This window comes from Suhomyces tanzawaensis (assembly GCF_001661415.1).
Source record: "Suhomyces tanzawaensis NRRL Y-17324 unplaced genomic scaffold CANTAscaffold_1, whole genome shotgun sequence".
In the NCBI taxonomy this organism is placed as follows: Eukaryota; Fungi; Ascomycota; class Pichiomycetes; order Serinales; family Debaryomycetaceae; genus Suhomyces; species Suhomyces tanzawaensis.
The window spans coordinates 498,488-514,623 of NW_017963636.1; the positions used below are offsets into that span (position 1 = coordinate 498,488).

General features: G+C 45.8%; 9 protein-coding genes across 9 annotated transcripts; 2 read left to right on the forward strand and 7 right to left on the reverse strand.

The window, feature by feature from the left end:
- Window positions 1–17: 17 nt before the first annotated feature.
- Window positions 18–1,028, reverse strand: CANTADRAFT_87516 (WD40 repeat domain-containing protein; the record flags this gene model as incomplete). The annotated part of the gene is made up of 1 exon (XM_020211348.1): window positions 18–1,028. The coding sequence occupies one exon, from the start codon at window positions 1,026–1,028 to the stop codon at window positions 18–20; it is 1,011 nt and encodes a 336-aa protein (XP_020066654.1).
- A 222-nt stretch (window positions 1,029–1,250) lies between these two features.
- On the reverse strand, window positions 1,251–3,566 carry CDC53 (cullin; the record flags this gene model as incomplete). The annotated part of the gene is made up of 1 exon (XM_020211349.1): window positions 1,251–3,566. One exon carries the CDS (start codon window positions 3,564–3,566, stop codon window positions 1,251–1,253), a length of 2,316 nt encoding a protein of 771 aa, XP_020066655.1.
- Window positions 3,567–4,855: 1,289 nt separating this feature from the next.
- CANTADRAFT_87518 (uncharacterized protein) lies at window positions 4,856–6,001 on the reverse strand (the record flags this gene model as incomplete). The annotated part of the gene is made up of 2 exons (XM_020211350.1): window positions 4,856–5,923; window positions 5,981–6,001. The coding sequence occupies 2 exons, from the start codon at window positions 5,999–6,001 to the stop codon at window positions 4,856–4,858; spliced, it is 1,089 nt and encodes a 362-aa protein (XP_020066656.1).
- Window positions 6,002–6,178: 177 nt separating this feature from the next.
- On the reverse strand, window positions 6,179–6,792 carry CANTADRAFT_111120 (uncharacterized protein). Its single transcript, XM_020206192.1, has one exon. It carries the CDS (start codon window positions 6,671–6,673, stop codon window positions 6,356–6,358), a length of 318 nt encoding a protein of 105 aa, XP_020066657.1. The 5' UTR covers window positions 6,674–6,792; the 3' UTR covers window positions 6,179–6,355.
- Window positions 6,793–7,147: 355 nt separating this feature from the next.
- CANTADRAFT_38590 (uncharacterized protein) lies at window positions 7,148–7,927 on the forward strand (the record flags this gene model as incomplete). Its single annotated transcript, XM_020208764.1, has 1 exon — window positions 7,148–7,927. A coding segment is annotated over one exon (780 nt), but the record flags the coding sequence as incomplete, so codon positions are not given.
- Window positions 7,928–8,652: 725 nt separating this feature from the next.
- Window positions 8,653–9,894, forward strand: CANTADRAFT_3633 (uncharacterized protein; the record flags this gene model as incomplete). The annotated part of the gene is made up of 1 exon (XM_020208676.1): window positions 8,653–9,894. One exon carries the CDS (start codon window positions 8,653–8,655, stop codon window positions 9,892–9,894), a length of 1,242 nt encoding a protein of 413 aa, XP_020066659.1.
- A 240-nt stretch (window positions 9,895–10,134) lies between these two features.
- TFP1 (H(+)-transporting V1 sector ATPase subunit A) lies at window positions 10,135–12,410 on the reverse strand. The gene has a single exon (XM_020207119.1). The coding sequence runs from the start codon at window positions 11,960–11,962 to the stop codon at window positions 10,229–10,231; it is 1,734 nt and encodes a 577-aa protein (XP_020066660.1). The 5' UTR covers window positions 11,963–12,410; the 3' UTR covers window positions 10,135–10,228.
- Window positions 12,411–13,083: 673 nt separating this feature from the next.
- On the reverse strand, window positions 13,084–14,087 carry CANTADRAFT_111125 (uncharacterized protein). The gene has a single exon (XM_020206193.1). It carries the CDS (start codon window positions 13,739–13,741, stop codon window positions 13,160–13,162), a length of 582 nt encoding a protein of 193 aa, XP_020066661.1. The 5' UTR covers window positions 13,742–14,087; the 3' UTR covers window positions 13,084–13,159.
- On the reverse strand, window positions 13,912–15,051 carry CANTADRAFT_44052 (uncharacterized protein; the record flags this gene model as incomplete). Its single annotated transcript, XM_020209046.1, has 1 exon — window positions 13,912–15,051. The coding sequence occupies one exon, from the start codon at window positions 15,049–15,051 to the stop codon at window positions 13,912–13,914; it is 1,140 nt and encodes a 379-aa protein (XP_020066662.1).
- Between the last annotated feature and the right edge of the window lie 1,085 nt (window positions 15,052–16,136).

The following is a 16,136-nucleotide window of genomic DNA, read 5'->3' on the forward strand; positions in this document are numbered from 1 at the left end:
GAGTTCAGAACATCCAGCTACACTTCTCTGACGATAACCGTTCCGTCCGTAGATGACGATACCACGATGCGTTCTGTTGGATGGTAATCCACATCTAATACCGTTCCTTCGTGGCCAGTGTATTTGTTAGCCAATTTTCTCGACCCAAAATCCCAGGAAGTCACTGATCTATCTTCGGATCCAGAAAGTATGGAAATGCTGTCGTTACTGAAGCAGGCTCTGATGACTTGATATTCGGAACCAGAAGGTGCACCTTCGTAGCCGTATTGGTTTGCTCTTGGGATTCCTTCGGGTACAAACTCCTTGGCACTGTAAGTTTTGATGTTGCCATTCATGGCACGAGACAATAGAACTGAGTCGTCGGGGTTCAATGCCAAGGAAGTGATCGTATCAGTCTGTCCGCCACTTGTCCATAGCTCTTTATCAAGAGCGCGAACGTCGTATGCTCGAACAGTGGGTTCAATTCCCCCCACATAGATCGTCGTACCTCTATTGTTGAATGTGGTAGCAAGTATAGGGTAATTGGAAGTGATGGTGTTCAACGAATTCTTCTCTCTGGAATCCCACAACTGCAAGCATCCGTCATCGCCAGCACTCGCAATCAAGGATTCCGACGACACAGCAACCTGGTTGACAACTCCTTCGTGTCCCTGAAGCTTCCTGATCCTCTTGCCTGATTCTGAGTCCCAGATGCCCAATGTTGAATCCGCGCTGGAGCTGATGAGCGATTCGTCCCAAAGCCACGCCAAAGATGTAACTGCAGACTTGTGACCACTGAGAACTCCATAATTAGGCAGCTCTTCTTCTTGCTGTGTGGGTAGATGCCATAAGTTGATCGATTTGTCGTATCCACCCGAGGCAATCTTGGTTCCATCTCTGCTGAAACGAGCACTCAAAACAGGCCCCTGGTGGCCCTCTAAAACCACTGCCTCGTCATAAAGAATTGTCCCAGAAGATGTACCTAGCCCCTTCGAGCGAATCAACGACTTTACCTCGCCGGTGTCGGATTTAAACCGCTTCACAGACATGGGGTTTATCATAGTGTGATGAAGTGAGCATTTTTATGTCTTGTCACGTGTGTATCCACACGTGCCTACTGGATCTCTAATTCTTCGAATTATAGATTTCTATATGCTAGTGCTAGTAGTAGTTGTCTCCGTAGCATTTGGCACTACTTCTAGTAGTTGTCCTCATGTCCAAATAATAACGCAGGGCCCAAAATCGTCCTCCTTGCGTGCTTCAACAGTGTCCTAAGAAAGATACTCGTAACTGTTACCCTCCACTCTTTGTATGTACTGCTTCTCGATCAACTGATCAATCACCCTTTTTACGTCAATGATCTTGGCCCTGAATCGAGACAGGGTTTGTGGCAAGACTTCGTTGATCAAGTCGTTATGCTTAACCACCTTTCTAGACTTCATGATTCTGACAATACATGCAGACAAGAAGTTCTTTCTTGTTTCATCAATCTCCTTGGTAGCCTCTTCTTCTTCCTGCTTTGGTTCGGTATTCTTAATTACACTGATGAAATTGACCTTCAACTTCTTCGACTTGTATTCCTCGACAATGGTAAGGGTAATATCATCATTGGAAAGATCACCTGCGGGTGATTGTTCGATTAACTTGTACTTGATAAGTGGTAACAAATGAGATTCAAAAATATGTCTAGATGTCCCAACTATTTCATAAAGATTTCCAAGAGTATAAGTATTGTTCTTATTGAACGCAATTAAGATCATTAATTGGATATTGCTGACCGTGAAAAGGAATGGTGGCTTTCCTTTCTTGGACAAGTTCGCCTTCACCTCCGCTCTCCCGTGGTTCCAGAGCCACTTCAACTGTCTTCCATTATGTTGAGAGTCATATGCCTTAACAATATTGTCAAATGGTTCTATCAATTCAGAAGCGACATTCAAGTTATAATCTTTGGAATGATTAAAGGGCCACATACTTTGAGCCAAGATTAATGGATTGAAATCTTTAACAATCAGGTTGTTCATATTAAGCTTGGATTTCAAGTCCTCAGAGGCCTTCATGTCGGAAAACATTTTGGTCATCTTAGAAGTATACTCAATCGAGTTTTCCTCTTGCAATCTTTGAATTATACTCTCCTCTAATTCTTCGGACTTGCTATTGCTGTTGATCAATCTCTTGGCTAATTGACGACGGTAAAATTCTTCAAAAGAATCCTTATCGTTGATGAATTTGAAAATTATCATCAAATTGTCACCATTCATGTCAATTATATCGGACTCCTTGCTGTTGCTTCTCAAGAATAAATCTGAGTATTTGGCTAAAAGCTCTGGAGTCTTACAAGCAGATTTTGGAGTTGGTAATGCGATTGGGTTGTTGTTGACAAAGTACCGACAAGCGTTGTCTAACGCTTTAATGAATCTTGGATCCTTGTTGAATGCTTTGATGACAATCTCGTTGAATTGCAAATAGATAGTGATCAAGGTGTTGATGTAAGTCTTAGGATCAACTGCGGACAGAGCCCTCTTCGGTTTGGATGCGGTTGTCGTAGAATTATCTTGAGCTGCCTCCATAGAGATTCTCATATCTTCGATTGATAGTAATGCTTGTTGTTTTATGTAGTTTTCCAAAGTGTCTGCCAAAGGATCAATAGTCTTAGGAACCTTGTAAAGTAATTTATACATTCTTTGGATGTGATCAATCTCATTCTGCTCCAACAATGTCAAGAACTGGTTGTACATTTCTTGCGAATGGTCTTCAATCAAAACCTTGTTCAAGGTTTCCAATAAGTACTTCTTGGTGTGATCCTCCAAATAGTTATTAGATCTGGATATTTCTTCAGACAAGCGGCTTTCACACTTCTTCATGTATTCAACCACGTTATTTTCACTCAAAAACTTTGCACTCTCATTGCTATAGTATTGACTGGTCTTCTCTAAAAATGCCTTTTCGAAATTAGTGATGTATACAACCAAGCTGGGTTTCTTGGAATCCTGAGTTTCAAGGCCCAAAAACACCAAGGACTTAATGGCAATTGAAATCAATTGAGTGTTGACGATCTGGTTGTTTCTTTGTTTCTCGATCAAGTCCAAGATCTCTGAGATCAATACCTCAGCGTTGTCATTAAACATCTCGGTCTTCCACTTGTTCAATGCCAAAGTATTCACCTCGTGGATATCCTTTCTTCCGTCCGATCTTTCTTTCTGGACCCAGTAACGGTTCATGTAGTCAAAAACATTGTGGAGGTATCCTGCTCCAATAGTGAAACGGGTCCACTTTCTTACATAGAACTCCAAAAACGTATCCTTAGGATCTTTCTTCAAGTTTCTGATGAATTCCGTCAAGTACTTGTCCAATCGAGAATAGATCTCAGCTCCTGCCAATGAGTACAGGTTAGACTCATTCGCAGTAGAATGGTGGTCGTTGTTGCTTCTTCTGGACTTATTGACGCAAAAGTTGTACACTGCCGTGTAGCAATTCATGTACATCTTGGAGGTCACCCCTTGATCCTCATGGGACCCAAGAATGTACTCAAGGCCGGGTTGGATGAAATTCCACGTTGCGTCCAAATCGTTTGCTATTGGCAAGGACATGGTGGACGGATTGCAAGTACGGAGTAGATACTACGGTAAAGGGAGTTTGTGGAGGAGTTGTTTGTCGCCGCTGGAAAATGACAGCACACGACCGCTTCCCGCGGGAGCTAGCGAGAGCTAGCGAGAGTTGGCGCGGGAGATGGGGAGCTAGTGCGGTGGGTTCAGGGAGTTTTGCGAGGGCGGTGGTGGGTTTGCTGCCAGCGATCAGTACTGAAGCGGGTCTATCATCGCAAGCAAAGTCGCATTTACTAACGATTAATTGACCATGTATAAGTGCATACCACCGTGAAGCTGAAAATCGTCTGATAAGGTCATTTGCAGCTGGCAAACAGCATAAGCGGCTTTTGTTGTGCTCGTACGCAACTCTCCAGTGGTGCGCACTGTAACGAGTAACGAGACCTGATATGGTAAATGGTGGTGAGACAGTCTAAAAGCCTTCGGCTCCTGGTTGACTATATCACACTTGACAATGCGTTAAAACTGCTACGTGCCCATTATAAAAATGGATCGTTTCAGAGTAGAAGACCAGTTTTGGACAGTTCGTGACTTTAGTGTAGTCAAAGCTAATGTAGCTACTAAAAGTTCTCGTAGAGATATACATTCTACCAAGTAATACGAATGGTGATCATCAGATAATATAAATTCCATGTTCAAACAAGTTCGAAGAAGGGGAACTAAACTATATCAGCTGAATTGAATAGGCGTGCGTTTTGTAATCGGAAGGAATGGGGGCTCGAATCCTCAATAAACATTATTTGCCCGTGATCTAATACTAAAACTGAATAAAGTTTGGGTGATTGTCCTAGTTCTATTTGTGATGTCTATCACGTACAGTAATTTCTCAGAAAACGGCTTTTCCTTGCTATCAGATATCTCAAGCCGCAACTCTCCGTGTATCCATTTGGTAAGTTTATTCTGTTAATTTTGTTGCTGGGAATATTACTTGCCTGATTGTTATCACAACGGCCCATAATATACAGCACTTGCATTTATTCCTTGCATCAGCCAGATTTAGACTTAGTTGACCAGTTCTGGCCTTTTATCCTCTTTTAAATTTGTCACAAGTCCAATCTAGGTACCCCGAGTATTTTCCGAAATTTGGAAAATGCTCATGATGTTTCCTGTCAATATAATGTTGTACATTTTGCTTAGTGAATACTCTAGTACAAATTACCAGCACTCCTAACCCTGGAAAGTGTGCAGAGAGTTCAACGAACAGCTACGAGTACTGAAATTTAGTCTAGATACATGCATTATTATGTCTAAGTTCTAGCGCCAGCTAGCACATTTCACTTGTTCCTGGGATCTACCACATTCACCCTGTCCACAACTCTTATTATACTGATAGTGAATGTCAAAACCCACATGCAAAGCACCAAGAACAAGAACGAAGCCAAAGCTCTTTGACGCCGACAAATAGAGCTCACGGTTGGCGAGAAAATCCCCACGCTTATCAACTCGTCGTCTTTCCGGCACACCCATTCGTGGTCATAGAGGGTGTTGAAGGTGAGCGAGAGATTGGCCGATGAAAAGATGATAAAAAGCAAGTCCAACATTATAAGCTTCATCTTTCCCAAGGGGTCACGAAGACCAAGTGGCTTACCACTATATTCATCATATGCAATATAGATGATATATGCAATTGCACAACACTGAACCACCACAGCCATAATTGTACTTGGTTGTTGCTGCACGGTAGAGTCGTCGTACTGCCTTCTCGAAAACACAAAGATGGAGACTGCCAAGGCAAGGGCAGCCACTGAGAACACCAAAATCATTATTCTCATGAACAACGGAACCAAGGGGTTCTGCACGAAGATCCTCTTCAAGGTGGGAAACACATCTGCTCTCTTCTCGTCGGACATCCAATAGCCAGCTTTTGAACGTACTCGCGGGGCATCGTCCTTGAGCTTCTTGGGTTTTTTCTTCCACCACATCCATGAAAACAATCCTCTGCTCTCGTCACCCACGTAGGTGTCCTCGTCCATGGACGAGGTACCCAACAATGCCAATCTGAGCCGGTCATCGCCTTCCCAGGTGCCATTGAGCTTTCTATCGGGGTCAAAATCCTGCTCCACCTTGACTCTGTCGTCTGTGTAGGCGGTGGGCTGCTGGACAGATTTGAGGAACGAGCTCCAGTTGTTGTTGACCGAGCTGACGTAGGGGTCGTTGGCGAAGCTGAGAAACTGTTCCTCATCGTTGATCTTCAGCTGCGACGTCTTGAGCAGAGGGTTTCCGGAACCTTGGACGTTGTTATTGGTGTTGACCAACTGGTCTTTGTAGTGGGCCTGAGAAAGGGTGTCTAGCACGTATGGTGGCACGATGTTGGGACGGTGATTGTATGGGTTGACCTTGACCTCGATTTTGTGCCGTGAGTCCTCGCTGAACTGCCTGCTTCTTGCAGAGTTCGGCACCAGCCCTGCGGTATCTGACATGGTGGCAGCGATGGTGTTGTTGTTGGATGGTTCCGGGATCGGGAAAGGGATGGTGCGGATGAAGGATGGTCCGAGGTGTCAAGATGGGTTCCCGATAGTATGGGACGGGTCGAGCGGTCTATTTGTGTCTGCCCCTATGGAATGCCTCCAACGTATCTGTGTTTGCTCGCTTACTCAGAACTTGTAGTACAGATTTAAACGAATGCGTGCAAAATGTCTGTCGCGCAGTCGATGCGGCTGGATAGTACATCTGACGGGTTAAGATTGCTACAAGGGCCTGGTGGGAAAAGGGATAGATTAGGCCCAGCATTCCCTACTGGAACCATGGAAGGCTGTTCCAGTACATCTAGAGGTTTAACTACTCCCATCAGCGACCCCCAAAAGGGTTGGTCGTTTCAGATCCCCAACCATATCCCAATGCTCCTGTCTTGGCCCTCTGTTTATGTGCTGTGCCTCCAGAAAGGGTAATGCCTGGCACGTGAGGGGATTGCTGTTTTCGGGCACCATTCCTCGAGGCATGTCAACCAGGGAACCAGGCGGAACTCCCAGTATCTGAGAGTGAAACTTGTGGTCCGAAGCCCGCCACAATAGCCTTGTCTGTAGTTCTTTCGTCTGTGGGTTCTCCTCTGCACCACAAGCCCCCACATGCGTTTCTGCCAGTGCGTTTCGCATCCATATCTAACAGCCACCCTATGACATATTACACCAACCACATCGAAAGCCCACAAACTGTCATCGGGTAGTGGATTCGTAGATGCTCCAGTGACTATTTTGGTCCCTCCGCCGCAGCGCTCCGCCCGTGGATCATTGCTGGTGCTGTCATTTTGCGCTTGTTCCCCGACATTGTCGTTTCACTGATAAAGTATCGCACAATTTCACAGTATCAGTCACTTTGCCACCACCGCCATCATGATCAAACGGGTTAGTGCTGGTTCAAGAGCGCCATTTTGGGCCCACAGAGGAGCCATGTTGGCCCTGCCCATCTTCAGAGCCCCTTTGCCGACATTTCTGTTGCGTGCAAACTCCACCAGCAGCGGATCCAACAGCAACGATAACACCATCACGGTCGAAAGCCCCAAGGTTTCAACCACCAAGGAAAAGAACGACACGGTGATTCCAGCAGAAGTCCGTAACCGGTTTGGGGGCCTCTATATTATTTCCATCCCAATCACCCGAGACAAGTCCTACATCTCGTGCCACCACCCTGTGTCAGCAGCTCAGGCCCAAAAGTTCCCATTGGTGCATAAACTCGAATCCAAGGTCACCAGCCTTGCGCTCAAGGGGTGGACCAAGCTCTCCACGTCCAAGAACTCTGTCAACGTCCGCGTCACTAAGTTCGTCCAGAACCTCTTGGATTCCATCCTGTACGAAGAGAACTGTTTGACGTCATTCCCTTCCAAAAGCACCATGGTGCGAGAGATCAAGCAGTCGATCCAGCAGGAGACCAAGTTGATGCAGACCGAAATAGACAACCTCTCCATCCCCTTGGACCAGCTCAAACCCATCACCGTGTACCACCCCGAGTTCCAGTCACCCGAGGAAGTGTTGGCCCAGATGCAGCGGTTCCGTGCCAACTCCTACCAGCACCACAAGAAATGGGCCATTCTAAGCGCCATTGCCGTGCCACTCACCCTTCCCTTTGCATTGGTGCCTGTGCTCCCCAACATCCCAGGCTTCTACGCCGCGTACCGGCTCTACTGCAACGTGAAAGCCTTGCTTGGGGTCAAGCACTTGGACTACTTGTTACAGTCCGATACCCACCACCTCACCTTTAAGGCGGTTCCCGCTTTGGATAAAGCATACTCCCAAACGGAAACGGGAGAGATGCTCCTCACACAAAACACCATCGATGACCTCGGCAGTCTTGGGCTCGACCACTTGAAGAGCGATCTCCAAAAGGCATTGAAACAAGAAGCCGCTAAGCTAGCCAACCCTCTGTAAATATCCCATATACAATTACTGCAAAAACCCTAGGGCCCTAGGGCTGGCGCCCTCACGCGCGAAGGCCAGCGCGTGATACACTAGTCCCGCACTACCGAGCAACCCAGGCCGCCACGACCGCGGAACTGTGTGCAGTCCGCCACGACCGACATCCACTGTCCGGTGGACGATTGCCCTACTGTTATAAATTACCGCATCTTCTCTTTTCCTATTCCTTTTCTACATACACTAATTATCGTTCAATATGAGAAATAAGTGGAGAAAGAAGAGAGTTAGAAGACTTAAAAGAAAGAGACGGAAGGTTAGAGCTAGATCCAAGTAAACGGACGGCTAAATGACGTTGTCAATTCCTCTGATCAATTGAGGGTCTCAAGTATCATCTGACACTCTGCTGCTTTTGGTTGTCCGGATGGGTGATGGCGCTGTTTATCTACATATGCTAGTTCTTCCAATCATCATGAGATGAGTCCGAATAAACGCAATTTACATTGTATCTACTTGTAGGGGATCTCCCAGCGTCTATTTGGTTATAGCCAAAATAGCCAACGTCCAATGTTGGGGTATCGTCACTAGTTTTTCAGTCCTGGCAATTGTCGTGCGACTGCCACAAACAGTTGGCCGAGTGGCTGCAACACAAACCCACCCACAACTGGCACTGTGTACGCCCTCCTGGCTCAATTGACTAGCGCCACTCCCTGGTAAGACTTCCCATGCTTCCTCGCTCCACCCCTATGCTCAAGCGGAAGTATGAAGGCTTTGGTCCCCAGAAATTCCCACCAATTCTGGTGTCTTCGCCCCCACTGGGGCTCAACCGTAGAATTGATGAAATGGCCATGCCTGCCCACGGCCCAGGCCTGACCCACGAAAGTGCTCAAAAGCGCCGCAAGAAGCTTTGCCAGCTCGTATCTCCACAGCTGGGGCTCTCTTTCGTGGATACAGCAATTTCCACTTTACCAACTGGTGCGTTCACTAGACCACAAGAAGTATTCCAACACGTTCTGGAAGAGCACGACGATGCCGGGGCATGCCACAGCATGCCGTTTTCCGGCAGTACAAAACGTCCTTTGGTTCGCCAGTTCATGATGGTGGCAAACAAGGAGCCTCTAAACCTGACCAGTATCTGCTCCCAGAGAGACAGCCATGCCTCGAACTCGTTGGATACCAACTTCCGGGAGAAGAGGAGCATTAACGTCCATAGTTTGGCGCTGCTTCAGCCTCCAAAGGTTCCTATTGAAAACTCTCCTCAAATCCCATCGCTGAAATCATCACCATGTCCCAATTTCGCAGCCACCATACAAACGCCCCATGAGCCTCGTTACCCAATTTCCAAAATGCCTGCCTCCATCAGGCAAGAAATAGCCATCCACAATGAGTTAAATCTCTTCACCTTATCTGATTTCTTTCAGAACCATCTAGAAGAGAGGCTAATGCGGTGGAGACCCAGTGAGTCTCAACAAAATGTGGACGATGCCTTGAGAGGACCCCATCCTTTCCAAACACTCAATGACCAGGAAAATGTCCAGCCAAATTCGTTTCTTGCCCTGTTGAAAGACTGGTTCAGCAAGGATCTCAAAACTACGGCTCAAACGCTTCCCCTGCCTCTTAGCATTGTGCCTCCCCATGATTTGAGGGATACAGATTTAATTCAGGCAATTGGTGCTTTGCGGATGAATCCGAATACCTCGGACTCGATCCTCCAAAGAGTCCTGCCTGCTTATCTTGCGGCTCATTCTGTGGCTCTACAAATGACTCCAACTCCATTAGCGTTTCCATTGGCGGAATTGCAACTGGAAAATGCATTGCACCCATCAGTTGCATTCTATAGATCACTGGCATCAAGAAGTGAATTTAGAGAAATCTACGAAGATGTAGAAGACTTTTTCGTGAGTTGTGCCCGTGATTTTTGGGAGTCTCTAGTAGGGGCGGTCTCTTATTGTCACGGTTCCGCCTAATTATTTAAATACTGTCAGGAAAATTGTCAGGATTGGTTTTAATGAAAAATCTCTTTACTACCCTTTTGGCTAGTATACTAGTAAGCTAATTATGTTCATTAAATAACCACCAGTTTTTGGTTCCATTTTTGTTCAGGTAATTGTATTTATCTGTAGTTATAGAAGGATGGGATAAATGCAGGTACATCTACCCATGAGCTAATCACTTCTCGTATCATAAACTTCGCATTGCTTACATACCGCTTAATCAAATGTATATTATAGTATAAAAAACAATCTGACTCTCTAATCAGACATTAATCAAGATAAAGAATTAAAGCAATATTTATGGAACTTACTCGGAAGCTTCAGCGAAACCTTCAGAAATAGAGGTTAACAAGTCATTGAATTCCTTCTTACCTGCTTCTTCTCCCTTGGATGGTTCGAAGAACTTGGCAGACGAAACCGAGTGCTTGATGTCAGAGGTGGCTTCAGCCAACTTGGACCATTGGGCACCATTAGCAACGGCCTTTTGAGCTTCGTCGTAGTAAGAGATAAATGCTCTCATCATATCAAATGTCTTCCAGATAGGACAGAATGCATCATAGGTGGAGTAACCGTTTTGCTGCAAGAAATCTTCCTTAATCAAAGCAGCAACATCCAAAGTAATCTTGTCGGAGTCAGACAATGCAGATTTACCAACCAATTGAACAACTTGTTCTAATTCTTCAGCATCAGACAAAATTTCTCTGATTTTGTCTCTCAAGGCTGGGAATTCAGGGTAGTTAGAATCGTAGTACTTGTTCAAGATAGTGGTGTACTTGGAGTAAGAAACTGCAGTGTTGATGGATGGGAAATGCTTTCTTTGGGCCAACTTCTTGTCCAAACCCCAGAAAACTTGGGTAATACCTAAAGTAGAAGTAGTGACTGGATCAGAGAAATCACCACCAGCTGGGGAGACAGCAGCAACGATAGAGACGGAACCGACTCTTTCAGGAGAACCTAATGCAATACCCTTACCGGCACGTTCATAGAAGGAAGCCAACTTGGCACCCAAGTAAGCTGGGAAACCTTGATCGGCAGGCATTTCACCTAATCTACCAGAGATTTCTCTTAAAGCTTCGGCCCAACGAGAGGAAGAGTCAGCAATCATGGAGACATTCTTACCTTGATCTCTGAAGTATTCGGCCAAAGTGATACCAGTGTAAATAGAAGCTTCTCTGGCAGCGACAGGCATGTTGGAGGTGTTAGCAACCAAAGTGGTACGCTTCATAATTGGTTCCTTTCTACCGGAGACTTCGGTGAACAATTCAGGGAATTCCATCAAGACTTCGGCCATTTCGTTACCTCTTTCACCACAACCAACGTAGATGATGACATCAGAGTTGGAGAACTTGGACAAAGATTGAGAAATAACGGTCTTACCACAACCGAAGGCACCAGGAATACAGGTAGTACCACCTTGGACACAAGGGAACAAAGAGTCCAAGACTCTTTGACCAGTCAACAATGGGTAGTCGGCAGCCAACTTTTCAGCGACCGGTCTTGGAACTCTAACAGGCCAGGTGTGCATCATGGAGTAGGAGTGTTTCTTGCCATCGAATTCGACTTCCAAAACAGTATCTTCAACGTTGTAAGAGCCGGCTTCAGCGATGGAAGTAATGGTACCTCTAGCTCTTGGAGGCAACAAGATCTTGTGGTCATCCAACAACGAGTTTTCGTAGATGGAACCGAAAATGTCACCACCAGTGATGTGGTCACCTACCTTCAAGCTTCCAGGGGTGAAATCGTAGTTGACGGTTCTGGACAAAGCAGGGGCGTCGATACCTCTTGGAATGTAAATGGACTGGGACTTGTCCTTGATAGCCTTCAAAGGTCTTTGGATACCATCGTAAATGGTTTCCATCAAACCTGGACCCAATTCAACCGACAAGGGCTTACCAGTTCTCAAAACTGGGTCACCAACGGTGACACCGGCGGTTTCTTCGTAGACCTGGATGGTGGCCTTGTCACCGCTGATACGGATGACTTCACCAACCAAGTTGTCGTGACCCACCTTGACCAATTCGTACATGGCACAACCAATCATGTTTTCGGCCACAATGACGGGACCAGACACAGAGAAGATTTGCCCATATTGGGACTCGTCGGCATCTAATGAAAGACGCTTGATTTCTTTACGAGCATTTTCTAAAGCACCAGCCTGGCGGTTAGTAGGAGACGAAGGGGGCCATTCCCGTATCCAATTGGACTAATCCATCAAGGAATTGGACGGCGGGGGCGCTGAGCGTGGCTCGGAGCTGCTGCTATGAAGACATACCATTTTGATGTGTAGATAAGTTTGAGTGGCACACTTGGTGGTGATTATCAACGTTGAGTATGAATGTTGAACGTGGTCGTGCGGGCGCGGGAGGAAATGGAGGAGTTACCCGCCGACGATAAGCGCTAAGCGAAGAGTGAAGAAATGGAGTGTTTAGTATTGCAGTAAGGAGGCGGTATATAGACCAGAGACGGAGATGGGGGATGCTCAAAGAGGCAGGCTGGGATGTGTTGGCGTCCCAACGAGGCCATGGCGCCTGGTGGGTGCCATACCGGCGGTGGGACGAGACTGGAGGCCTGAGCCTGTGTGCAGGCTCAATTATTGAGGAGCCAAAGGGTAACTTCTTATAGGCGTAATAGAGAAAATTAGGTACTACTTAGAGGGCTTCAAGATGGTGGTAAGGGTTCTGATAGGAATTTCCTCTATTTTTTGTAGCTGGAGAGAATTACGATTTCGGGACAATAATGTCAAATTACTGAAAAATTCATAAATTTGCCAAGAGTAGTATAAACAGAGAATGACATGGTTAAATTTCTTCAAGTAAAGTACTTGTTTTCTAGCTGTGTCTATAAGGTTAAGGTAGATAATAAAATCTGGCCTAGCTGTCCTAAGCCAAGATTCAATGACAATTGCGATTATGAAAGGCTCGTAGTACCATTGAAGGTTCTCGGAGAACAGTTTGAAAGGATTTCGACACAACAATTAATTTTCAAGATATTGATAATTCTTTATCAGTTCAATTCTAAGGCCCACAAGCCAGGCTGCAAAGCACCTTCTTTTTCGTCACTATATTTTTGTATGCCTGATAATTGAGAGGAGAAACAGCCATCTTTGCAGCTATATCAATAGTATTAGTATTGCCTGTTAGCTACTAGTGGTTGTTTTAAGATCTGAATTCTTCTACTGCTTTGTATTTAACTTCCTTCAATTACACGTAGAAGCTCCATTCATTGTGACTATTATTCCTTATAAATGCTGTTTGGCCCCCAATTTACCGGCCCTGTCCAAGGCTATATCGCACATGGCCTCAAACGCCTGTCTTCTCTCCTTCTGGATATCGCCTCTATCAATGCGCTCTTGCATGTCCTTCATCACCACCTCTCTGCTGCGTCCATTGACAAACACCACGTATCTCAACCCAGGAAAGGTTTCCTCGTACAAGTCGTTGAGATAGACCAATTTCTTGCTTTCTTCCTCACTTCCTTGCAAGGACTTCTGCTCCTTGGACGAGTGCTCCGACAATTTGCCTGTGGGAGCTTTGGACGACCCTCCCAACCGAGGGTGGGCTGCTATGATCTTGGAAATGCGTGGATCAACACCAGTACCACTTCTATTGGCCTCGGCTTCGGCCTGCTGTAAAAAATGCACCAATTCTATCCTTACGAACTCGATTAAGCGTTGATAGTCTTCAAAAGACTGGTGGGCTATTCTGGAGATGATGAACTCGGAGAGCGTTTCACACGGCTCGAAGAGATGTCCGAGCGCAACGACCTGGTCTTTACGGTCAATTTGGGTAAGGCTGCTGATGGGTGGTAGCTTGTATGCCATGGCGACGTTGCAGTGGGAGATGTGGGGCCTGGGAGCTATATATGATAAGCCGGAGAAGGCCGAGGTGATTCTGCGATAAGGTCCACGTGACTGCCAAACTATTCTTACATGGATTCTACATGGACTCTTACATGGACTACTCTCTTGTTGTATATTATGCAGGTGTGTGATCAGGTGAAGTGTTCGAGTTGACGTAATCTTTCCAATTCTTTCTTGGATGGGGCACCCTTCTGGGCAATCAATGGATGTCTCCAGTGCTTGGTGTAGGTGAATAACACATCAGCCAACTTGTCCATGTCTTCAATACCCAAATCCTTGAAGGTCTTGGCGTTTGGATCGATAGTTTGGTTGATCAAGTGTCTTTCAATTTGGTCGGGGTTAGTCAAGTTCCAGTAGGCCAATTGTTTAAGTTGAGCAACAGCCTTGGCAAGAGGCAATGGGATTTGGTAGTCGGCGAAGTTGTAAGATAATGGACCAGCATATGAGAAGTTTTGAGTGATACCGTGAATCATTTGTCTAATTTCAAGGAAGGACAACTTTTCTTGACCGTGGAGTTCGAAAGTTTGACCCACGGTGGAGTCATCGTAACCAATCTTTTCCAAACCTCTGGCGACGTCAGTGACGTGGATTGGGTAGATTTCCTTGGCGTTCTTGTTTGGAGTCCACATCTTCAACTTTGGTCCCAAGTAGTTCAAGAGGTTGTCTTCTCTACCGAACATTGGGGCTGGTCTGACGATGGTGGCATCGGGGTTGATATCTCTAACAAGCTGTTCACCGATACCCTTAGTGGCGTAGAACACGGAGCTGGAGTTTGGATCAGCATTGTATGAAGAAACATGGACGAATCTTGGAACGCCAGCGTCTTTGGAGGCTTGGGCAATTCTTTCGGTGAGGGCAATGTTGACGTCGGCCATACTGAAGTTCTTGGTGTTGTAGTCAACACCGATACAGTTGAAAACAATGTCAGAGTGGGCAACCGAGTCTTGAATGGACTTCAAGTTTCTGGCGTCAATTTCCACAAAGTTAACCACACCCAAATCACCAGTGACCTTCAAGAATCTCTTCTTCATGTCGTCACGGAATGGGACGATGGTGGTGGTACCATGACGGGCCAATTTGGAGGTCAAGTATCTTCCCAAGAAACCAGTGGCTCCGAAAACGGTAGCAGTGTATCCGGTTCTGGAGGAACGACCACCAGGGCCAACGGAAACGTTGACCTTTCCGTTTCTGGTAATGTTCACATCAGACTCCAACACGGACGTGTAGATGGATCTGGCGAACCTCTTTGATACGTTCGTGGTTCTTAACATGATTAGTGTATTGATGGTGTTGGTAAAGGTTTTTTTGAGACTTCTGGTTGGCTCGATTTTCCCGCCGCGGCACGACCACTTTGCTGGGGTTGGTTAGTTCGGAGGTGAAAAATAGGGCACCCAGAAGCTAGCTAGATATAGGGAGGACCGAAAGCCAGATGGATGGGTGTTGTCTTGGTGAGCATGGGTTGTAGCCCCAAAGGCGCCGTAAACCGTAGCTGGTAGAGAAGTAATTACACGTGCCCCATTCCACGTGACCAAAACTTGGTCCAGTAGAGAAGCCTTTGGGGCAACTTCTCTAGGATTTTAGGAGTACTACTTCGAGATACAGAAAAGAAACTGCAGATAGTCAATCGACTAGCTGAACTCAACCTAATATGGGAGTTTTTTCAAAAAGGTCAATATTCTGCAGCAATTTTTTCCGGCCTACTCGAATTATTCAACTAGATCGTGGAAGTGGCATAGTTGAAGTTGATTTTGGGCAAGTGTAAGGGCATATCATTCAATATTTGGCGTAAACTCTCTCAATCCCCTCAATATTTAAGTATTAAAATATTCTGTTCAGAAATTGACCGAGGTAGATCGATTATGAGGTACGAGCCTGGCAGAACTGAAATGTAATGAATTTGACCAGAATTCCACTTCTTATTATTGCTTGCTAGGAAGTTTCAACTGGTTCACCCCACATTCCGTGTTTAACTAACAGCATAGCTCATTTAATGCATAAGTTAAGCAAGCTGTTGATAATCGTTTATAGCTGAGCTATAGACCCGATTTACAGTCCAGCGTGTTGCCGGCAGTCGTACCCGTTGCAATGGGTGTACTGCACTAAAATATTTCGAATACAGAATATATTATAAAAATGAATAATGTTAACAAGAATAAGAGATCGACAGTATTAAGACAAAAAGACTAACAGTGGCAGCAACATTTTTGATGTGACTGGCACGGCCGGAGCTCAGATCATGATTAAGATATATATCTTAGCGATACAAGAATATACCAAAGATTTCCGTGCCCCAGGTGCATAATCGTAGTATGGGTGGCTTGAGCTCACTGTGCCAGCTGGATAATCGTAGGATGGG